The sequence below is a fragment of the Pipistrellus kuhlii genome, unplaced genomic scaffold, assembly GCF_014108245.1.
Source record: "Pipistrellus kuhlii isolate mPipKuh1 unplaced genomic scaffold, mPipKuh1.p scaffold_m20_p_3, whole genome shotgun sequence".
Lineage (NCBI taxonomy): Eukaryota > Metazoa > Chordata > Mammalia > Chiroptera > Vespertilionidae > Pipistrellus > Pipistrellus kuhlii.
The window spans coordinates 79,969,826-79,995,378 of NW_023425529.1; the positions used below are offsets into that span (position 1 = coordinate 79,969,826).

Consider the following 25,553-nt stretch of genomic DNA (forward strand, 5'->3'; position numbering starts at 1 on the left):
GCCAATACTTTCATGAGAGTGCACCAAGGAATGCGGAAGGCCAATGGATCTTGCACGTTGGCAGGGCTGAAGCTAAGTACTGATTGTTTGTGTTGAGATAGTGGTGGCTCAATAGCCTCCAAGCAAATGTTTACTGATCTTTATTGATCTTTATTGACTGATCATCTTACTGATCTTTACTGATCTTTATTGACTTTAGAGACAGTTTGTCTGCTACCTGTTTGCGTGCTTTACCGATGGCAAGATGTTTATCTAAAACTAAATAAAAGAAAACAGGACCCAGTTTCCGTGTGTCTCTTCAAGAAAGAGGTTCCACCTGGCCCCCAATGCCTTCTAAATTCATATTTCTTGTATAGCATTTTCATTTTTGCATCAGCCCCTCCTTCAGATCCTAAACCCCACTGCAAAGGTCATGGCAATCTGTCCTTGCTCATTTATCCTCAGGAAAAGTGCCAATGTCTTGAGGAGCACCCAGCCCTGAGCTAATCACACTGGAGTTAGTGTCCTATGACCCTTCCTGGACCTGCATGCCAGATATTATGCACAGGTGGTCCACATGATCCATGCTTCCTCATCTTCATACCCTTCCTTGCTCCTCTCCTTTTGAGTGTGGGTTTGTGATCTTCTTCTAGCCAGTAGAATATGGAAAAAGTATGTACACAATTACATGTGTGTGATTACATTACATAAGATTGTAGTGTCCATCTTGCTAGGAGATGCATTCTTTTACTGGCTTAGAAGAAGCAAGCCGCCAAGTTGTGAGCCACCATACGAAGAGTGCAAGAAACTAATGGTGGCTTCCAACCTGAATGCCTCCTCAGACTGGAAGACTTCAAGAAGCTGAATGCTGCCAACACCAACATGAGCCTAGAAGCAGATCCTTCTTCAGTCAGTCCTAGCTAAGAACCCAACCCTGGCCAACACCTTGACTGAATATAGGCATGACCATCTGACCAGTGCTGAACAATGAAATACAATATACACAATTGCAGGTAGAACTGGTAAAAAAACAAAACAAAACAAAACAAAAAACCGAGAGAGAAAGAGCATACTCTCTTTTTCCCTACTTTCTCTTCCTGCTAACTAGAATATGGATGTGGCCGGGATCGGTTTGGCTCAATGGATAGAGCGTCGGCTTGGGGACTGAAGGGTCCCGGGTTCGATTCCGGTCAAGGGCATGTACCTTGGTTGCGGGCATATCCCCAGTAGGGGGTGTGCGAGAGGCAGTTGATTGATGACTCTCTCTCATCGATGTTTCTAACTCTCTATCTCTCTCCCTTCCTTTCTGTACAAAATCAATAAAATATATTTTTTAAAAATAGAATATGGATGTGATATTGAGTGAAGCAGAACCACAAGATGGGAAAGTCTTGGTCTCCATCATCCTGGAGCTGCAATCTCAAACCTGAACCACTTTTGTTCAGAAAGTTATGGAAGAAAACAAATTAATTTCTATTTTATTTAAACCTCTATTATTTTGACTTCTGTCCCAAAATCCAAATAAGAATTCTAATTCATATCTTCATAAATTATTTCAAATTATTTATTACATTTTAACTGCACAATCATTCTTATGAGATAGTTAAAACAAGGACACTTTTCTTCATTTCACAAGTGGAAAAACTGATCAAGGCCACCAGGCAAAAAAGTAATAAATCTCTCTGCTAGAGAATGGTTTTGGCTTAATGGAAAACTCAGACAGGCACTCAAAGTTCATTTGTTAACCAAAAATGTGGGATCTTGATTGGGTCCTAAAAGGGTGCAATATGTGGTCTTCAGTCTCAATTGGAAAGAAACTGAAGGGAGTTGGACAGAATAAGCTTTATATAAGAAATTATCTTGTTCCTTCAGAAAACACAATGGGCCAGAGGTCACCTTGACTCAGGCAAAGAATTTTGGAGCTGGCAGTTGTGGGGGAGAGCATTTTATAGAAATGGAGAATTAGCGGAGCCAAGATTAGAACCTAGGTCCAGCATTTTTTACAATGCCATCCTGACATCCTTATTATTATTTTATTATAAACTCATTATCAAGTGTAAGCCACATATCACTCACCATGCTAGGTTCTTGGTGCAGCAGGTATGGCTTAGGGAGTTTGTATCTGGCCAGGATAGCACAAACTTTCCAGTGGAAAAGTAGGATTTGGAATTAAGATTTGCAAGAGACCTATTCCAAACTGATTGTGATGTGTTGAACTTATTGCCCCAGTTCTCTGTCACTTCATTGTAGATAGATATTCCCCACCCCTTGACTTTGGGCTTGACCATAAGATATACTTTGACAAATTTAATAGGACAGAAAAAAACAATGCACTAGTTCCAAACTGAAGCCTTCAGAGCCACCCCGTCAAAGCCAAGCTAGAGCAGAGAAGAGGCATCATTGCTGAGTAGCCAGTGCACAGTCAGAACGAGAAGTGGTTCTCATTTTTATTTTATTGCTATACAATCCATCACTGGCTATTTGTCCTAGACTAAACCACATCTCAGCATGACCTATGCCATCATGTCAGCTGTCCTAGCTGTCCATTCAGGAGCAATTTGGCTACCCACACATCTGTATCCCTGGACCTTCTGCCCAGTTTCTCTTTGGTCTTATAGAACGCTGTCTTGCCATAGAGTTGTTTGATTCTAGGAGATGCTTAAAAAATGTCTCAATTCCTCAAGACAATGGGGAACACCATCTGCTGAGCCTCAGTTTTACCCTTTCCCTAATAAGTCCCAGATTATATAAACCTACATAAAAAAGACGCCACTCCTGAAGTCCTCTTGCCTTTCTCTAGGGACCTACAAACATGAGGATTTTTCCACCTCTTGAACCAATGACAATCAGCCTTGTTTCAGGATTCCAGAGGTACTACTACTGTGTTTCCCCGAAAATAAGACCTACTTACAGGTTTCCCTTCTGAGTGAAATATAAGGCATCTCCTCGAAAATAAACCCCCCTCCCCAGGCTAAACATGAGAGATTTGGTCCACTGATTCTGAAAGAAATGGAGTCACAAGAAATTCACCAGAAAATTCAGGAATTGGGTTGTTATGATGATGTTCCAGAAGATGATGACATGATTGTCATTGAATAAATGAGTAAATTCTTGATACTGTAGGATTCACAGTTTGTCTGGTTTGTGTTGACAACTATCGTACTACCATACCGTATACAGGTAATAAATTTCCTTTATTTTCATTTAACAATAAATGTGTACCGTATTCTTCTTCATGGAAAAATAAGACATCCCCTGAAAATAAGACCTAGCACATCTTTGGAAGCAAAAATTAATATAAGACACTGTCTTATTTTCGGGGAAACAGGGTACCCTCCTATTATTTTCCCTCTGCTTTGTCCCATAAGAAGAATGGAAATATACCCACCCTCAGGCTAAGTTCCACATTCTCTCCTCCATAGACCAGCATTCCACCATCCACAGACCCAATCTTTCCCAGGAAGAGCCTGTTGGCTGCCAGGATGCCCATGATGGAAGGACTCCTGTGGAACACAAAGCAAGAGAGTTACTAACCTCTCCATAGTGAATGGGTTAGGAGGGAGATGAGCAGTAGGAAACACAGTCATGGTTTGGCCTTTGAAACTCTACCCAGACCTCTTATCCGTAGGGTTTCCTTAAGCCTCTAGTTGAACTAAGTGTAACTTTCCCTCACGCTCTGTGATGTCATAACCCTTCTCAAGGTATATTAAAAGTACATCTTTTTCATCTGGATATCCATACTTCATAGCTTAATAAATGCTTAAAATGGCCCAAATGTTTTCTAAAACATTTGCTTTATTTTGCTTGAAAGCCCTCAGATAGCCCAAAGTGTTTGTGAATCAGCGTTTTTTATTTTTATTCTCTTTCCTTCTTATCTGGAATCAGCGTTTTTTTATTTTTATTCCCTTTCCTTCATTCCTTTCACTCTTCTTCCATTACTACCACTACACACTATTCATTCTTGACTGCCCATGTGCTAACCATGTTTCTGAGACCTTTCAGACTTACTTAACTGGAGCAGTGACATCATGCAGATTAATCCAGGCCTTTGGCAGTGAATCATAACGGCACCATAGTTCCCAGTTAAACCCATCAACTGCCAAAGAATACTCTTCTAATTCAAATGTGTCAAAGAGAATGTTGTCAAACACAGGAGACACAATCACAGTGTGGTCTTCCTGAATCCGGGTCAAGATGGGCTCTGCCCTAGAAGGGTGTGTAACAAACCCAGGTTAGGTGTGTGGGTAAGCAGCAGGAGCAAGCAGATAAAGGTGTCCCAAGCACTTTGCCCTGACATTTAGCTCTTTCTTCATTTAGACTGAGCTGGATGGTGAAAGGAACGCTCCGGAGTCCAGAAAAGTTCTGCAGCTTTTAGGATAGCTGGGATGCTAACAGCTGACCCATGTCAAAAGCATATTTGAAATTAGTATCCAAATACTACCCCTGAGCTACTTTGAACCAGGACCATCAGTATTCCACCTTAATGTATATTACCTTTGGGCTATGCTATTTCCAAAATAATAACTCTTTACTATCTGATTCTCCACCTTCTCCAAAGAACAGAGCTCTCTTTATGTCATGTAATTTCAGAGCTGGGAAAAACCTTAGGAATTACCAAAAGGTAAACTCTTCCATTTTATGGATAATCACATGAATATCAAGTTAGATGACATGATGTATACAAAGTCCCAAAGTATTGTAAAGTCAGGATTGGGCGCAATGTCAATACGCCAAGCCCATTGTTTTTGCTCCAGCACTATCCTTAGCCAACCAAAGTCCTCGAGTAAAAGCATCCTGTCTTTGTAGCTTCCCTGTGTTTAAAGTCTGATGTAGGCTTTCCCTATTTCCACACTATCCTATCTTATATTTAGAATTACAATATGTCCTTTCCCCCCTTTTTTCAGAAGAAGAAACCATCTGGAGCCTTACCACCCAGCGTTCACTTCAATATGAGCATCCAGGATGGCAACTACTTCAGCTGTGGCCACTTCCCTGCCAGTGTTGCGGGCTTGAGCAAGACCTTGTCTCCTGGTATGCCGTACTATTTTCAGTAGTCCTGGATACTTCTGGTTGTAAAGCTTAATATGCTCATCCAAGTTTGCCTTTAGTTCTCCTGCCAACAAAATACACACCTATAGAAATTCTGAATGTATTGATGAATTTGGTACTGAAATTTATTTATTTTTAAATATATTTTATTGGTTTTTTACAGAGAAGAAGAGAGAGGGATAGAGAGTTAGAAACATCGATGAGAGAAACATCGACCAGCTGCCTCTTGCACACCCCCCACCGGGGATGTGCCTGCAACCAAGGTACATGCCCTTGACCGGAATCGAACCTGGAACCTTTCAGTCTGCAGACCAACACTCTACCACTGAGCCAATCCGGCTTCAGCTGGTACTAAAATTTAATACTATTCTATAGCTAGTAGTGATTGAACTATCTCCGGGTTAGGATGTGTGATTCTATTGTTGACTGTGGGATAGGGAGGACAAGATGGCGGCCGAACAGATGGACTTGTTCTGACCCTGATCCCAGAGCAGATAGAAGCAGCATCTGAGTCACTCAGGGAATATTGATTGGCAGCTAAGGGTTAGCAGAACTCTAAAGGAAAGTAAGGAAGGGTCCGCTGGACAGGATTTCCTGACCAAGCAGCCAGCACTGCGGTGGCGGAGAACTCTCCCAGAACTACGGGTGTAGAGGGAAGGCTGTGCCATCTTACCAGGAAAGGAGGATCTTCTCTGAGGCCTGGAAAACCCACAGCAGAGGAGACCATCGAGCAGCTGTGACGCCCCAATCGGCGCAAATACGTGGATTCAAGGGAGTTCTTCAATCACCCACGGAAAGGTTAGAGTTTGCGGGGAAAATATGAGGGTTTTGGGTCCCAGGGGCACAGGCAGCGACTGTAGCTGCAGCGCTCCTGAGCAGCCCCCCAGAGCACAGCCCCACAGCGATTATAGCCACGGAGCACCCGAGCACCCCCTGCACTGAGCTGCGCCGAAAGAAGGCTGTGGCTGCAGAGAGAATCCTCCCCTGCTAGACCCAGTGCTGGGTTTGGCATAATCTTCCCAAAAATCGGGAGTTTTTTAAAATGCCAAGGGACACAGGACAAATTGTTAAGAATCAGGACTGTCCCGACAAGGGTGGAACATCTGGACACCTTGGTGCAGACCCACCCTCCACCTAATTTCCTTCACCCCTTTGCTTCTGAGTACTAGGGAAGGACTGCCCAGTTGGACATATCCTGAAGACTGCAGGGGAAAATTGCCTTCCTGCAAACGGGGGATCAGAGCCAGAAGAGATAGTCTGGCAGCCTACTAGATCAAAGCATAGAGCCATAGAGAAAGAAGGCTAGAGCAGCCAAAAAGACTGGGAGTTCAAACCAGAAACACTGCCACCTAGGGGCTGAATTACAAACTGTCTTTTTTTTTTTAATTAATCAAAAATAAATGTATACAAATAATTAAGATATAGCCTACTTAAAATTAAGGACTACCTTACAAAACTGAGGTGCAGTGGAAAGCTTGGAACTGCAAGACTGTCTGGTCCGAGAATCAGGCATGCCAAATACAATACAATAACAAAGGAAGTGAATGACCACTACTGGACATTTTTATGCTAATTTTACTATTCCTTATTTTATTTTAATTTTTTACATCTTTTATTTTGTTTTCATTTTTTACATCTTTTACTTAAGAAACAAATTTTTTTTCTTTTTTCCTTACTTGATTTTACCTTTTCAATTATTACATTTTTCAATCTCAATCATTATTACTACTGCTATTTTGAATTCTTTGTTTCCTTTTTCTTCTTTTTTTTCTCCAGTACAATTTTATTTTCTCTTTATTTTACATTGGGATTAGTCTTCATTCTATTTTAATCTCTACTATAGCATCGTTCAACCTTATCTCAACTCAACCTTTACACCATCACTCTCTTACTAACCTTTACCCTTTCGTCTCCTGTTTATCTTATCTCTTTCTGGCTTTAGTTTTTCCCCTATTCTTTCTGTATACTCCCTGCTAAAACTCTCACCATACTTATAGACCTAATTTCCAACCCCCTGCTCCAAGTGTATAAATACCACTCTTTTCACTATATTAACTAGTTAAAAAAAAACAAACAAAAAAAAAACTGTTCTCTCTAACCTTTTGTCATTGTTTACGTGAATGGTGATTATAGTGAATTTTTATGCTTTTTAGTGAAATTGTTATGCTTATTCTTGTGTTGTTATTGTTGCTTTGTATTTTTTAAAACCCTTTGTTTTTGTTTGTTTTTTACTTCTGCATATCATAGCCTTACTTAATAATAGTGGATATTGTAGTTTGTATTAATCTCCAAGTATTGTTGCTGGCATTTGCAGGGGTTAGTGGTTGTTGTATGGGAATTTTCTCCATATATATATATAGTTTGTTTCCCCTTTCTCTCTTAGTCTGCTTCTTGTCTCTCTCTCTCTTTCTCTCTCTCTCTCTTTCTATAGTGGTCACCTTTATTAGAGGTTATTAATATTGCAAATACATTCCTATTAAGTGCCTTTTGTGTTGCACCGGGTAGTGTTGTATTTTGTGCCTTTAAATCAACGCAGAAGGAATACAGCATAACCAGACATCCTGAAAAGAGAGACCATGGGGAGACTAAGAAATAGCCCACACATGAAAAAAAAGCAGGCATCACCAGAAAAGGAAGTAAATGAGTTAGAGGCAAGCAACGTATCAGAGCAAGAATTCAGAGTAATGATCATAGGATGGCTAAAAAGAATGGAAGAGAAATTTGACGATATGAATAAGAAACAAGAGAAAATGAAGAAGAACCAAGAGGAATTGAAGAAGAACCAAGAGGAAATAAAGATGAATCAAGAAGAAATGAAAAATGATATCGCTGCTATAAAGAACTCAATAGTAGACTAGAAGAAGCAGAGGACCGCATCAGTGAGCTAGAAGACAAGGTGGGAAAAAAAATACCCAATTAGAGCAGCTTCTGGAAAAAAAAATTAAAAAGCAAGAGGAGAGCCTAAGGGAACTTTGGGACAATACAAAACAAAACAATATTAGAATAATAGGGGTTCCAGAAGGAAAGGAAACTGAGGAAGACATGGAAAACATATTTCAAGAAATAATGACAGAAAACTTTCCTGAGATAGAGAAGAAAAATCCCACACAAATCCAAGATGCTCGCAGGGTCCCAAGCAAAATGAATCCCAGAAGACAGACGCCAAGGCACATTCTAGTTAAACTGGCAAACACCAACGATAAAGTAAGAATCTTAAAAGCAGCCAGAAAGAGACAGAAAGTTACATATAAAGGAACCCCCATCAGACTAGCAACTGACTTCTCAACAGAAACTCATCAGGCCAGAAGGGAATGGGATGAAATATGCAAAGTCATGCAAAGGAAGAGTCTGAATCTAAGAATGCTATACCCAGCAAGGCTATCAATCAAAATTAAAGGTGTAATCAGGAGCTTCACAGACAAAAAAAAGTCTAAAGGAATTTATCTCCACCAAACCAGCAATGCAAGAAATGCTAAAGGGTCTACTGTAAAAATAAAGAAATAGGAAGTGAAAAAGGAACACAGGGGTATAGAATAAAAATGACATCAAATGAGTACCTATCAATAAAATCTTTAAATGTAAATGGATTAAATGCTCCAATCAAAAGACGTAGGGTAACGGATTGAATAAGAAAACAAGACCCATATATCTGTTGTCTACAAGAAACCCACTTCAGAAAAAAAGACGCACACAGACTGAGGATGAAGGGATGAAAAAAGGTTTTCCAGGAGAATGGAAATGAAAAAAAAGCTGGGGTAGCAAATTAGATTTCAGAGTGAAGGACATAACAAGAGATAATGAAGACCACTTCATAATACTAAAGGGAGCAATCCAACAAGAAGAAATAACCCTAGTAAATATATATGTGCACCCAATACGGGAGCACCCAAATACATTAAAAAAAAAATGCTCGAGAACATTAAGGGAGAAATTAATAGCAATATAATCATAGTAGGAGATTTTAATACCCCACTGTCACCCTTGGACAAATCATCTAAACAAAAAGTCAGCAAAGAAATATCAGTCCTAAATGACTAACTAGACCAGATGGAATTAATTGACATCTTCAGAACATTCCACTCCAAAGCCACAGAATATACATTCTTCACAAGTGCACATGGGACATTCTCAAAAATAGACCACATTTTGGGACATAGGCAAAATCTCTTCAAGTTCAAGAAGATAGAAATCATATCAAGCATCTTCTCAGATCATAGTGGCATAAAACTGGAAATTAACTACAATAAAAATAATCCAAAGAAATCAAACACATGGAGACTAAATAGCATGTTATTAAACAAGGATTGGGTTACCAGAGAAATCAAAGAAGAAATTAAAAACATCCTGGAAACAAATGACAATGAAAACACAACAATCCAAAATCTATGGCACACAGCAAAAGCAGTTTTGAAAGGGAAGTTCATATCCCACAAGCCTATTGCAAAAAAACAAGAAAAAATGGTAACAAATTATCTAACTCTACAACTCAAAGAGTTAGAAAAACAGCAACAAGAAAAGCCCAGTGTAAGCAGAAGGAAGGAAATAACAAAAATCAGAGCGGAGATAAACGACATAGAGACCAAAGAAACAATACATAAGATCAACAAAACCAAGAGCTGGTTCTTTGAAAGGATAAACAAGATAGATGCTCTAGAAACAAAGATAGATGGACTAAGAGAGAGGACTCAAATAAACAAAGTCAGAAATGAAAGGGATGAAATAACAACAGACCCCGCCGAAATACAAAGGATTGTTACAAAATACTACGAACAACTCTGTTCCAACAAACTGAACAACCTGGAGAAAATGGACATATTCCTAGAAAAATACAAACTTCCAAAACTCAATCATGAAGAATCTAAAAATCTCAATAGAGCAGTGACTTGGGAAGAAATTGAAACAGTCATCAAAAAGCTTCCAGCAAACAAAAGCCCAGGGCCAAATGGCTTCACAGGAGAGCTTTACCAAACATTCAAGGAAGAACTGAAACCTATCCTCCTCAGATTATTCCAAAAAATTCAAGAGGAAGGAACACTTCCAAACTCCTTCTATGAAGCCAGCATCACCCTAATACCAAAACCAGATAAAGACAACTCAATGAAAGAGAATTACAGTCCAATATCCCTTATGAACATAGATGCCAAAATCCTCAACAAAATTCTAGCAAATCGGCTCCAGCGGAGCATCACAAAGATCATACACCACGACCAAGTAGATTTATTCCAGGAATGCAAGGATGGTACAATATCCACAAATCAATAAACATGATGCATCACATAAACAAAATGAAAAATAAAAATCATATAGTCATATCAATTGATGCAGAAAAAGCATTTGGTAAAATCCAACACCTTTTCCTGATAAAAACTCTCAACATGGTGGGAGTACAAGGATCATACCTCAACATAATAAAAGCTATATATGATAAACCCACAGCCAACATCATAATCAATGGACAAAAACTAAAACCATTCCCTCTAAGAACAGGAACAAGACAGGAAAGCCCACTATTGCCACTCCTGTTTGACATAGTACTGGAAGTACTAGCCATTGCAATTAGACAAGAAGAGGAAATAAAAGGCATCCAAATTGGAAAAGAAGAAGTAAAGTTATCCTTATTTGCAGACAACATGATATTGTACATAAAAAACCCAAAAGACTCCATTAAAAAACTAATTGACTTAATAAATGAATTTGGCAATGTAGCAGGATACAAAATTAATGCCAAGAAATCCATGGTATTTCTATACACCAACAGTGAAATTACAGAAACAGAGACTAAAAAAGCAATTCCATTTACCATTGCACCAAGAAAATTAAGATACCTAGGAATAAATTTAACTAAGGAAGTAAAGGACCTATTTGCGGAAAACTACATGACACTGAAAAAAGAGATAGAGGAAGATGTAAGGAGATGGAAGAACATACCATGTTCATGGATTGGTAGAATCAACATCATCAAAATGTCCATACTTCCTAAAGCAATCTATAGGTTCAATGCACTCCCCATTAAAATACCAATGGCATATTTCACTGACCTAGAAAGAACTCTCCAAAAGTTCATTTGGAACAATAAAAGACCCCGAATAGTCACAGAAATCCTGAGAAAGAAGAATAAAGTAGGAGGGATCTCAATACCAGACTTCAAGCTGTATTACAAAGCCACTGTTCTCAAAACAGCCTGGTACTGGCACAAGAACAGACATATAGATCAACGGAATCGAATTAAGGACCCAGATATCAACCCAAATCACTATGCTCAATTAATATTTGACAAAGGAGGCACGAATATACAATGGAATCAAGACAGTCTCTTCAATAAATGGTGTTGGGAAAATTGGACAGATACATGCGAAAGAATGAAACTAGATCACCAACTTACACAAAAATAAACTCAAAATGATACAGGACTTAAACATAAGACAGGAAACCATAAAAATACTAGAAGCATCCACAGGCAGCAAAATCTCAGACATATACCCAAAGAACTTCTTCACTGATACTGCCCCTAGGGCAATGGAAGCCAAAGAGAAAATAAACAAATGGGACTACATCAAAATAAAAAGCTTTTTTACAGCAAAAGAAACCATCAACAAAACAACAAGAAAGCCCACAGTGTGGGAGAACATATTTGCAAATAATACCACTGATAAAGGTTTAATCTCCAACATCTACAGACAGCTTATACAACTAAATAAAAGGAAGATGAATGATCCAATTAAAAAATGGGCAATGGACCTAAATAGAATATTCTCAAAAGAAGACAGAAGGAAGGCCAAAAGGCACATTAAAACATGCTCAAAGTCACTAATTATCCAAGAGATGCAAATCAAAACAACAATGTGGTACCATCTCACACCTGTCAGAATGGCCAACATCAACAAATCAACAAAGGACAAGTGTTGGCGAAGTTGTGGAGAAAAAGGAACTCTCATGCACTGCTGGTGGGAATGCAGACTGGTGCAACCACTGTGGAGAACAGTGTGGAGTTTCCTAAAAAAACTGAAAATGGAACTCCCATTTAACCCAGTAATCCCACTCCTAGGAATATATCCCAAGAAACTAGAAACACCAATCAGAAAAGATATATGCCCCCCTATGCTCATAGCAGCACAATCTACAATAGCTAGAATTTGGAAACAGCCTAGGTGCCCAATCATCAGCAGATGATTGGATCAAAAAACTATGGTATATCTACACAATGGAATACTATGCTGCCATAAAAAAGAAGGAATTTTCATCATTTGCAGCAACCTGAATGGAATTGGAGAACATCATGCTGAGTGAAAGAAGCCAGTCAATGAAAGAGAAACACCACATGACCTCACTCATTTATGGATAATAAGGAACATTATAAACTGATGAACCAAAAGATAGATATAGAGACAGTAAAACAACAAGCAAACTGTCAAATTACAGCGGAGAGGGTGGGGAGATCTGGGGGAGATAATAGATCAACTGAAGGACTTGTATACATGCATATAAGTACAATCAATGGACACAAAACTCTGGGGAGGGAGGATATTTATAGGAGGGGGGGGTTGGACTGTTAAAATATGTACATAGATAATAATTTAATTAAAAAATAAAATGGAAGTGGTATCGAGAAAATAAAAATAAAAATAAAAAATAAAAAAATAAAATTTAAAAAAATAACTAAAAAAAAAAAAAAATGTTGACTATGTCCCCTGCACCTTCCTCTCTATTCCATTTTCAGACTTAATAGCACCATTCTAATCTCTTTTCCCTCAGAGTTAAACTACCTTAGAAAGTGCTTACTATGTGCCAGACACTGTTATACAAGATTTATATACACTGAATTTTTTTTAACAAGAATGAGTAAGACAACCCTAGCTAGCTTGCCTCGAGCATTGGCCTGAGAACTGAAGGGACCCAGGTTCAATTCCGGTCATAGGCACGTACCTCCTACCTCGGTTGCAAGCTCTTGACTCTGCAGGAGACATTCAAACAATGTGTTTCTCTCTCACAGCAGTGTTTCTCTCTGTCTCTCCCTCTCACTCCCTCCCTCCTACTCTCTCTAAAACTCAATGGAAAAAATATCCTTGGGAGAGGATTAAAAATAAATAAATAAACAAACAAACAAACAAATAAATAAATAAATAGTATGTTTAGGAAAAAAAAAAATGAGTAGGACGGACCTGATCTAACTAAGATAGAAATGTTGGTGGTCAGACATTGCAGAGATAGCTCACAACATCTCCACAACTAAACACTCAAGATTTTTCTAAAGAATAAATTTTTGATTTTTCAAAAGCAACTGAAATTGTTTTGTCTTGTGTTAGCTATTCCTATTTGGCCTACTCAAGTGCCAACTGGGACAGAATGCCCAACTAATCCCTTTTCTAACTTCCAGCTAATGAGTATATCCCCCAAATTATGCAAACAAGATTCACTATTCCAAGATTGCTGATAGTTTTCTTTCTCTCTTTCTCCTCTTTTTTATAAAGTCTGTCTGTGCATTTGTTCTTTGGGTGAGCCTACTAGTTGACTTTCTCATATGTATAAAGATAACTTACATACAAATCACTAAGCAATGTTTAAGATATCTAACCAAATGACTCCCTGATAATATTAATTCATTTAATTCTCAAAAAATCAGAAAAAAAATGAGGCACAGAGAGGGTAAGAAACTTGTTTAAATCACACATCAAGTAAGTGGCATACCTGCGTGTGAGCCCGTGTTGTATTTAACCACCACGCCATGCTGCCTCAAGAACTACGGAAGTATTGGTTGGATTTATCAAGATTTCCCTCTATCTCTTCTTCCCTATTCACACCCCACAATGGCCAAGAGATTAGATCATTTCTGGTTCCTTTCTCAGGAGAAGATTAGATTTATGAGTCCTGGAGTGGTCAGGACCTGAAATCAATACCTACGTGACTATGGTACTAAAATCATACCCATTTTAGAACTTTCCCTATTGCACAGGATGATGAATCAGTAATTCAAAGTGTTAAAAAGAGCCAATGGACCTGAAGGCTGTTTGCTCCTATTGAAAAGAATAAAAGGTTGAAATTCCCTACATTCACTCTGTCATTAATTTTAGAAAGTAATCAGAAGGGGTGGACTTTTTCTTTCTTTCTGCTTTTGCTGCCACCATGGCATCTGTGGAAAAGCTTGCGGTGAAGCAGGACAAAAACAAACAAAGAAGCAGGCTGTGTAATTCACCTTTGTCTTCACGCATCCTATGGAACATGGAATCATGACTTCTGCCATTTTTGAACAATTTCTTCAAGAAAGAAAAAGTGAATAGAAAAGCTGTGACTCTCAGTAAAGGGTTGCAACTATTAAAAAGAGCAAGAGCAAGATTGCAATAGTTTATTTTTTAAAACAAACAAACATATATTTATTGATCTCAGAGAGTCAGGGAGAATGAGAGAGAGACAGAAACATCAATGATGAGAGAGAATCATAGATCAGTTGCCTCCAGCACACCCAACACCAGGGATCAAGCCTGCAATTTGGGCATGTGCCCTTGTCCAGAATTGAACCTGGGACCTTTGAGTCCACAGGCTGAGCCAAACCAGCTAGAGCCTGAGGTTGTTTTTTAAAGAGATATTTGAAATATCTCACAAAAAATATTTGGAGAATTATCTATGAGATTGGTTGCATGTGGCAAAGAGAGTTAAGAATTACATTAGTTCCAGATAAACCAGGATGAAAAGGAGAAAGATGAGAATCAAAATTCATTTATCTGGCATATTTTGCACAAGATATTGAATTAACCTTTGGAACCAAAATAGTGGGGGGAAGGAATAAAAGAAGGGGTTGCTGGAGACTCTGGATATCTAGACTATAATTTGGGCTCCCTCACTATCTAATTCTGTCACTTCCCATTGGGGAATTCTATTTCCAAAACTTAAAGAAGGCTGGATAACATATCAGTACCCTTCCAATTCCAAAGTCCTATGAGTTGTAGATTTCTAGTCATCCTTTCAGAAATAATGCCTATAGTCCAACATAAGAATTAAAGATCCTTCAATGGATCTTCTAAAGGAAACCTGTGTTTCCTTCTCAGTCTTGCTCTCTCATTGATAGCCCCCCTTACCTCAACCTCCAAAAGATTATTTATTTCAAGCTGGTCAACTCAGGGTGCTTCTGGCTTCTGTATCTTTGCTCACATCTTTTTTCCCTCTCTCTCTCTGCTCCCTATGTAACCCCACCAGAGCCGTTCAGTCTTCCTTTGTTTTCTTTGCCTTTTCAAATCCTACTAAGCGTTCAAGTCCCAACCCAAGGCCCTTTCCTCCAGGATGCCTCCCTAAGTCATCCCAATTATTTCTCTGGGATTTCTTACACTCACTGATAGCTCACTCAGTTTGACACACTACTTTTCATACATCAAGTTGTCTTTTCATAGATTTGTCTTGCCTTATCAATTAAAATGGGAACTTCTTGAAATCATTGACATTCTCTTCCATGCATAATGCCTGGCACATGATAGAAATGTAATAAATAGTTGTTGATTATGGAATTTGCCTAAAACTGGGGAGAAAATACAGGGCCCTTCCTATGTTAATATAATTTCTGAAAAACTTGGATTAGCTTCATTGACCTGAAACACTTGACCTGATGCAAATTAATGTTTACATCTAGGGAAATAAAGGAAGGGGACACTCCTCTAATACCAGGCTATGGCATTTCAATAGTACTACAAATGGTACTGAGATAAACAAGGAGTACAACACTGGTTAACGTTTATTGGGAGCAAGCCCTGTTCTGAGGACATTACAAATGTTATTTAATCCCCAGAAAGGTCCTATCAGAAGGTCAGTGTTATTTCCCCTGTGTTATAGATGAGGAAATGGGGAATAATGCAGCTGAGTAACTGACCCTCCCAGTCACATGAGTAAGTTTATCTTGGGTCATGCATGGTAGAGACTTCCAATTATTTTTCTCATTGTAGTGCAAAACAGATTTTTGAGTTCTGTTCAGTGTAGGCCCAATCTAGTTGATGTTTCCATGGTTAATGAGAGAGAAATTGATTCCTGTCCCAGTGTCAACAAAGAACGTCTAACGATTCCCTCTTCTGTGCCCATCCAAAAAAATTATCTCTATGGAAAACATAAATGAACTCTCAACTCAAGTGAGAGGGATGCATTATATGATGGGGGCACAATGGCACAATCAAGGACTATGTTATGTGCCTACCCTATGTTTGTAATTTTGTATCTTTAATTTCATTGGTCCACATGAAAAAATCTTGAATTATTTCTTATCTCTCCTCATGGAATATAGACTTATAGAATCTTTGAATTTTTTTTTTTCATAGAAAAAGATACTTTCAGAGACCCTTTACCATAGTCCCTGCATTTGCCCCATGAAGAAGCTGAGTCCCATAGAGGTAAGATGGCTTCACTTACTTCAGGTCCTCTCAGAGAGCCAGGGAGTGGAGCCAGGTCTTCTCAGGTGTCCAGAACAGAGATCTTTCTAATTATTCTACTATTTCTTGCTGAAAATCAGGTGTGTAAGTTGATATTGACCTCCATTTTCAGAAATGAATGAAGTTAGCCATTCTCCTTTCTTTTCTTTCTTTCTTTCTTTCTTTTTTTCTTTCTTTCTTTCTTTTTTTTTTTTTTTTTTTTTTTTTTTTTTTTTTTTTTTTTCAGGTGGAATTTTGCTTGGGAATTGCACTGCCTCATTTTTTGTGCAGTTATATTGGAAGGACAAGAAAAGAAGCTATTTAAAACATGAAAAGGATACCTAGCTGGTTTGGCTCAGTGGATAGATTGTTGGCCTGCAGACTGAAGGGTCCAGAGTTCAATTCCAGTCAAGGGCACAAGCCAAAGTTGTGGCCTTGATCCCCAGTAGGGGGTGTGCAGGAGGCAGCTTATCAATGATTCTCTCTTATCATTGATATTTTTCTCTTTCTCTCTCCCACTTCCTCTCTGAAATCAATAAAAACATATATATTAAAAAAATAATATTAAGAGGAGTATTTTTAGTGTCTGGAAATAAAAAAACGAAGGTTTCAAAGGTCATTTGTCTCTTCTTCTGGTGAAACAGCCCTTAATTTAAAGCTGAAATAACCTGTCTTGTACTTAAAGATCCTCAGAGAGGGAGAATTATTCCTTTCGTGGGCTGCCACTTTACAGTCCTTACTATTTGAAATTTCTTCCTAATTGTTAGCCCAAATCTCTAGTTTTGTGATGTAATTCTAGTTTTTTTTTTTTATTAAGTGCCCCAAATTCATAAAAGTAAGAGCTAACACTTGCTGAGAGGTTACTATGTGCTAAATGCTGTTCATAATCCATGTATTATATCAATAAAAACAGTGGCTAGAGCTAGGGCTCCAAGCTGCTAAAGTTTATGGTCAAATCTCAATTCCATCATTTATCAGCTGTGTTGGCCAAGTTTATGCCTTAGTTTTTTGTATTCATGAACTAAGCAAAGAAGGGGCTTTTTCCTCAGGATTTTTATAATGGTTAAAATAGTTAACATATGTAAGGTGCTTAGAACAGTATTAGCTACCATTATTATCTCATTTAATTCTCGTTACAGTCTATGAAATAGTTATCCTCATCAACATCCATGTTTGCAGATAAAAAAAATAGCAAATACAAGTTAAGTTGCTCAAGGTCATAAAGGAGAAACCTGGATTCTGAAACCCCAGAAACCCCATGTCTACCCACTATCTCCCAGTTCTCCATGTGTCCTCCTTGCAGGGGGGCGGGAGTTAGACCAGGGTCGGGAGGGAACATTGCCACTATAGTCTCAGCATTCAAATCTCATCTTTTCTCTGGGCTTAATTACCAGAAAGATTTTTTTTTTTTTTTCCCATAAGGAAGGACTTAAATTCAACCTTGGTGTCTGAGACCCACCTTTGGACCCCAGCTCACTCCTTCAGGCCTCTCTCATGGAGCATGGACAGGGCACAGGTGGCTTTGGAGTCATACAATCCTGAGTCTGGCCCAGCTCCACCACTGACTGGCCACGCAATTTGGGCACACTATGTGTTTGCTGTGTCCTCGTTTCCTCATCTGTGTAATTGAGATGATGATCCTCTGTCTTGGCTTTGTAAAGATTAATGTGCCCATTGCAAATTGGGATCAATAAGTGAACCCTTTCTTCTTCCTATATGAGGAGGCCAAAATGTCCTAAACTCTAAGCTAAAACCCCTTTCCAGCTTACCACGGCTGATAAATGGTCATTTTACTGCTATTTCTTGATCAAGTAGCTCACCATTTGAGCTAAAATCGTCCACCAAGATGATCTCCTTTAACAAATGAGAAGGGGTCCGGTTGATGATACTGGTGACGGCCCGTTGAATAATGGACAGAGCTTCGTTCATGAATATGAGAATGACACTGAGGGATGGGAGTTGTGAAGAATATGTCTTCTGAAGACACCTACGAGAGACCATTTATAATAACCAGTTTACTTTTTTAAGTTAGTTAACCATTACTACCCAATTGATATCACTCCACTACAGATCATCTTATATAATAAAACCCTAATATGCAAATCAACCGAACGGTGGAACAACCAGTTGCTATGATGTGCACTGATCACCAGGGGGCAGATGCTGAACACAGGAGCTGCCCCTTGGTGGTCAGTACACTTCTACAGGGGGAGCACCACTCACCCAGAAGCCTGGCTGATGGCTGGTGAGAGCAGGGGCAGTGGAAGGAGCCTCTCTCACCTCCAAGGCAGTGCTAAGGACCTTTTGGGGGATGTCCGACTACTGGCTTAGCCCCACTCCCCACCAGCAGGTGGACATCCCGGACTATGAGAGGGCACAGGCTAGGCTGAGAGACCCCCTCCCCTCCAGTGAACAAATGTCGTGTACCAGAGGCCTATAATGTTATATCAATCAACTCACCCAAGAAATCTCTCTCTTGCTTATCATAGTAGTCAGAAGATTTTATATTTGTTTTTCACAAATTCTCCTGTTCTGAGGATAAAATTTATTATTATTATTATTATTATTATTATTATTATCATCACTCTTCAGGAGAAATTTCCACTTGAACATTCAACATGCTCCCAAAGAAATTCTTATTTCTCCTCCATCCCTAAATTAGCTTACTTGCCAGAGGACTTCTAACTTTATCACTACCCTTTCCCTATGTTCTCAGACCTTCAGTCATTTTTTACACAACCCACTACAGCACCACTATGGAGATATAGCAAACTGTCCAAAGAATTGTGCTTGACACATTTTTTTAAATGTTTAAATTTATTAAATTCTTACCATATGTGAGGCACTGGCTTATTCTTCTCTTAACATTTTTTTAAAATATATTTTATTGATTTTTTACAGAGATGAAGGGAGAGGGATAGAAAGCTAGAAACATCAATGAAAGAGAAACATTGACCAGCTGCCTCCTGCACACCCCCCACCAGGGATGTGGCCACAACCAATATACATGCCCTTGAGTGAAATTGAACCTGGGACCTTTCAGTGCACAGAATGATGCTCTATCCACTAAGCCAAACCGGTTTCAGCTCTCTTAACATTTTTATTGAGATATATATGACATGCAATAAAATGCACCCATTTAAAAGTTTACAATTCAGTGTTTTTTATAATATTCGTTCTAGAACATTTTCATCACACTATAAAGAACCCCATACCCTAGCCTGTTTGGCTCAGTGGAGAGAGCATCGGCCTAAGGACCAAAGGATCCTGGGTTGAATTCCACTCAAGGGCACATATGTTGGTTGCAGGCTCCTCTCTGGCTCAGGCCCTCTCTCTTCTACTCTCTCTAAAAATCAATGGAAAAATATCCTTGGATGAGGATTAACAAAACAAAACAAAAAAGAAACTCCATACCCATTATCAGTCATTCTTTATTTCTCCCCAAACTATTCCACTCCCACCGACCTCAGTCATAAGCAACCACTGATTAGTGGATTTATTTTGTATTTCTGTAGAATTGCCTATTCTGGACTTTTCATATAAATGGAAATCTATATCATAAAAGGCCTGTGGTCATGACATTGTAAGGGCAGAATGACCAAACAACAGGTCACTAAGAGGTGCATGGAGCACCTCTCAGGGGCCAGAACTCTCAGTTCCTTCAGCGGAGCTGGCGTGGTGGAGGTGGGGCCTGCGGCTTGTGCAGGGTAGGTTTAGGGGTCCGCTGGAGTGGCAGGTCTAAGTCTCACATGATTTTGTGTGCTGGGCCTCAGGTATACAATATGTGGTCTTCTGTGACTGGCTTCTTTTACTTGGCATAATATTTTCAAGGTTCATCAATTTTACAGCACAGATCAGTGCTTCATTCCTTTTTATTGTCAAATGGTATTCTTTTGCGTAGATATACCATATGTATCCATTCATCAATTATTGGAAATTTAGGATTTTTCCTCTTTTTGATGATTAATACCACTGTGAACAAATTTTTGTGTTGGAATGTTTTTATTTGACTTACATACACACCTGAGAGTACAGCTGTAAATCATATAATATGATAACTCTGTGTTTAACATATGGATGCTGAGAAGAAAGATTCATTTGGTGTGAATCCAAGAAGAAATTTACCTGCTGAGAAGGACTGCCTCTGGTCAACTGAGGGCCAAAATTTTGCAACTAAGAGCCTAGTGGCCATTTGCTGGTTGGGGCTTGTTACATACTCTGAACAGCTAGGAAGAACCTCTGACTGAACTCTGGGATTCGGGACTGTGTCCCACTTGTTTACACCATCTGAGTCAACCACTGCAGGGAAGGAAACTCTGGCTTCATCTATCCAACAACAGACAGATTGACCCAATCAGACTGCACAATTTGGATACCTCATTTACATACAATGGACCTCATTAAGAACTGGGGGTGGGGTGTGAAGTGGGGGGGGACTATTGCCAAAGATGCTTCTCCTTCATCTTTTTTTTTTTTTTTAGGTTTTTATTTATTTTTTTCTATTTTCTTTTTTCCCCCTCATTTTTTTAATTAAGGTATTATATGTGTGCATACCTTACCAATCCCCACCCCACCCCCACTCCCATACCTGCCCTCCCTTCCCAGAGTTTTTCGTCCATAGGTTATTCTTATAAGCATGCATACAAGTCCTTCGGTTGATCTCTTATCTCCCCCATATCTCCCTCCCCTCCCCGCTGTAATTTGACAGTCTGCTTGTTGCTTTACTGTCTCTATATCTATCTTTTGGTTCATCAGTTTATAATGTTCCTTATTATCCATAAATGAGTGAGATCATGTGGTGTTTTTCTTTCATTGACTGGCTTATTTCACTCAGTATAATGTTCTCCAATTCCATCCAGGTCACTGCAAATGATAAGAATTCCTTCTTTTTTATGGCAGCATAGTATTCCAATGAAATTTAGATTGTTACCTAAATGTGTCTGCTGGGCTGCAGCTCCTTTTTGCTCAAATAAATGCCTTCTATTCTCTGTTAAAGTTTAAAATTAATTTTGTTTTACAATTTGATGAGCTGCCCTCCTGTTTTCCAAAGTGGCTGCACCATTTTACATTACTATCAGTAATAAATGAGGGTTCAAATTTCTCCACCTCTTGAAATACATTTGTCATCTTCTGTTATTTTGATGATGGGCATCCAAAAAGTTGTGAAGTATTAGCTTACTGTGGTTTTGATTTCCATTTTTCTTATAACTAATGATTTTGAGCATCTTTTCATTGCTTCTTGGTCATTTGCATGTTTTTTGGATCAATGTCTAAATTCTTTGTTTATTTTAAATTTTGTTATTTGTTGTTTTGTTATTGAGTTATAGAAGTTATTTATGTATTCTAGGTTCAAGTACCTTACTGGATATATGGTTTGCAAATATTTCTCCCACTTTGTGAGTTTTTTCACTTACTTGATTGTATTATTTGCAGAAAACAAATTCATTAGAACAAAGATGCTTGTAATCTTACTTAGGAATTTACAAGGGTTTGGGAGCTCTGTGTCAGGAACCAGGCAGAGAGCTATTTAGTATATTTTCTCTTAGCTCACAAGAATATTATCATGAGGGTCAAATGCAATGTGGTTAAATTGCTTAGAATAAAAAAAGAAAGTGCTCAATGCTATTATTACTAATTGGAAGTTCTTTCTCTTGTTATAATTATGATTTAAACAATGACCCATTCACTGAGCTAGGAACAATGAGAGGAAAAAGTTTTAAAATTAGCCACAGGGATGTAAAGTATCCCTATAGGGAATCCTATATAATAAAAGGCTAACCACGTTAATGGTGTAATGACCAGAACGACCAATTGACCAGTCGCTCTGAGATGCATTGACCACCTTTCGATCCCTCCCCCAGCCCGCAGGCTCTGATCACTGGATGGCCAACAGGGAACCACGACGAACTGGGCTGGGTGGCAGCGGGGTGGGATTGGGGACTGGTGAGCAGGCGAAGGCAGACCTCTTGGTCCCTCCCCCTGGCCCACAGCCTCCAATCAATCCTCAGTTTCTTCCGAAAGGAAAGGAACGTGGCACCTCCACTGCTCAGCCTCTCAGGATGTGGACTTACTGTTCTAAGAGGCTCTGGAGTGGGGACTTTGATGACTTTAGCACCTGCAGCGACCCTCAGCCTTCACTGCTGGTAGGTGGACAGAGAACATCAGCTGTAAAGAACAAACACCCTCCTCAGGAAGAATCAATCCACCACTTCCCTACTTCACAGCTGCTTCAGAGTCTGCAAGAAACTGCATGCTCCTCCCTGTGGGATAGGTGGGGCCAGAGCCTGAGCTGAGTGGTTCTGTGATGGAGGTGGGGTTGAGCCAGGTGTCTGGGCCAGTGCAGGGATGGAGGGAGCAAAGGTGGGGAAGGAGTAAGGGGGCAGCCTTGGTTCCCTGCACCTCCTCCCACAGGCATAGCCCTTCCTGGTTGAGTTTCCCACATCATTGTTAGGGTTTTGGCCAGTGATGCCAGCTGTAAAATGATTCACAAGGGAGAGAAAAGACAGGTGCAGAAAGAGGGCATTTATATTACTTCCTTAAAGGGAGCAAAGGGCCAGGTGCCCTATGATGGTACAAGGCACCTAAGGCAGAGTGGGTTGTTCTTTTAATCACTGGATTGCGAATGAAGAACAGGGGTGAGTGGTGGCAGTGGAGCTGGACTGGGGACTGGCGAGCAGGGGAAGATGGCCCTGATCACAGTCTAGGCCTAGAAACCCTACTGAGCACAATTTCATGCACTGGGCCTCTAGTATAGTCAATAACCTATAATAATAAAAGTGTAATATGCTAATTAGTCCGGACATCTTTCCAGACAAAGCTGGGGCTGTGAGGGAAGCCTGGGGTCTGGGTGCCTGCCAGTGGCCAGAGCAAAGCCTGGGTCTCAGGTGCCAGAGGGAAGCCGGTGCCAGCATCTGGGGGAAGGAAGGCCCACTTTTGCACGAATTTCCTGCATTGGGCCTCTAGTATTGTAAAAACTATTAATGACATCATATGGGTACTAGACATGAGGGGAATCTCTTTGTAAGGTGTATAAATGTCTAACCTCTTTTTTGTATACCTGAAACTATTATAATACTGCATAATTGAGAAATAAAAACATATTTTTTTAAAAGAAATTGATACTTTTATAATATATTTAGCCATGTTGAGTCTGAAATGCCTGAGTCACACCATGAAATTCCTCAGCAGGTCATTGCATCTGTGGTCCTGAAACTGCAGCTGGACAATATGGGTTGGCCATGTGTGAATTTGGGGGTCATCACCATGGAAGTGATGGTTGATTCATCAGATTTGGATAAAATCACTCAAGATACATACAGATAAGAGCCTTGAGCTAACACCTGACAATCTTCAATATTTAAAGCTGAGAGGTGAACTTTAAATGATTTCAAGCTCAGCCCTGGTTGGTATGGCTCAGTTGGTTGAGCATCATCCTATGTAATGAAGAATTTTGGGTAAAATTCCTGGTTAAGGCACATACCTGGATTGCAAATTCAATTCCCAGTCAGGGTGCTTACAGGAGGCAACTGATGATGTTTCTCTCTCTCTCTCTCCTTCTCTTTTCCTCTTTCTAAAATTGATTAAATTTTAAAAAATAAAAACAAATTATTTCAAGCTCAAAGGCAGTTCTTAATGCCTTATACAGAGTGGTTATATAATAAATATGTATTTCATTGAGAGTAGAATTGATAATTATGTTACACTGAAAACTGATTAAAATTCTGCTCAGCTTCTCTTACTGCTAATCCACATAATCCAATCAGCTACCTTTAGATTTTATTTCCTCCACCCAGTCTCTCAGACAGCAGTTTGAATATTTTCTTGGCTATATTCTAAATGCACTTCTCTTACTAGTATATATATACCCACATTCTCTTCCCCACCTTATATGAAGAAAGGCAGGAAATGTGGCTCCTACAGTTCCAGAAAGAATGATCTCTCCTTCCTCCTTGTTTCCCAGCACCTGACCCAGAATGTGTAGACCAGATGTGTCCAATAAAATTTTCTGCAGGAATGGAAATATTTTTTTATCTGTTCTATTATGATTGCCATGTGACTATTGGTTATAGTGTGGCTATGTAACCAAAGAACTAAAATTCAATTTAATTCTATTTTAGTTCATTTAAATTTAATTAGTCACATGTGACTTTTGTCTATTATATTGGATAGTATGCAGAAGATACTGAAAAACATTTATTTCTTGGATGACAGCTAGAAATACTGATTGTTAGCAACTCCTTCCAATATAGAACTACAGTCTCCCCTTACTTTTAGCAACAAGAGGGCACAATGGCAGAAACAGGTAAGTAAGTTCTAGGAATTAGAGTTATAAAGATAAACTTTATGATGCATATTACAACTTTGCTTGCAACCAATGTTGTACACATGCAGACTGTAAACAACTACACAACAGATTACACTGGGATTTCCCCAGGCCAGTTATGCCAGCAGCAAGGCCCACTTCCTGAGTATGCAACCTGTGAGTTCACTTGGCCTCATACTTTGCTATCACCATCTTGAAATTCTTAATAATTTTTTAACAAAGGGCTCCACATTTTATTTTCACTGGGTCCTGCAAATTTTGTACTTGTTCCTGGCCACAGCATTTTGGTGGAAGGCCTATTAGAAATTCACTTTCAAAGCTATGCCTTTTCATGTGTTTATTTGTTGGTATTTAATAACCATATAAACTCAATAAAGTGACTGATTGATCATCCATTTCTGGACAATACTCTCCTGAGTAGCTTTTTTCTGGTCTCTAAAAGGTAAAGAGAGGGCATGCAAGGACTGGCATGTTTTTGGTGTCAGACAACTATCCAGAAAGCTGTGGAACTCAATAACTACAATCAGTTTGCTACCTAACTCAGCAGGGAACTATTCTTATATAATCAAACTAGAGGCCCAATGCACAAAATTCATGCAAGGGACTCTGCCCTCTAAGCCCTGGCTTTGTCCAGAAAGTCATCCGGAAGGACGTTAGAAGGATATCCAGTCTAATTAGCATATTATACTTTTATTATTATAGAATAGAGGCCTGCTGCACAAAATCCCTACATTCTGGAGGGTTCCTCAGACCTCACACAGTCTGGGACCCCTTGCTCCTTACCACCTACCTGCTTGCTGCTCCTTACTGCTGCTATGGAG

General features: G+C 39.3%; 1 protein-coding gene across 3 annotated transcripts in view; it reads right to left on the minus strand.

Annotated features, from left to right (window-relative positions):
- GALNT8 (polypeptide N-acetylgalactosaminyltransferase 8) overlaps window positions 1-25,553 on the minus strand; it is a 57,484-nt gene that overhangs the window by 15,386 nt on the left and 16,545 nt on the right. For 2 of the 3 annotated variants that reach the window (XR_004991016.2, XM_036455716.2), the window contains exons 3-6: window positions 18,230-18,396; window positions 4,909-5,092; window positions 3,988-4,185; window positions 3,368-3,482 (exon numbers count right to left, since the gene is read on the minus strand). Coding sequence is in view for 1 of the 3 variants with exons in the window: in XM_036455716.2 (XP_036311609.1) it covers window positions 3,368-3,482; window positions 3,988-4,185; window positions 4,909-5,092; window positions 18,230-18,396 (664 nt within the window). In the remaining 2 variants the exon portion in view is untranslated. The remainder of the gene's footprint in view (window positions 1-3,367; window positions 3,483-3,987; window positions 4,186-4,908; window positions 5,093-18,229; window positions 18,397-25,553) is intronic. The other variant, XR_006742897.1, reaches the window with a different exon arrangement.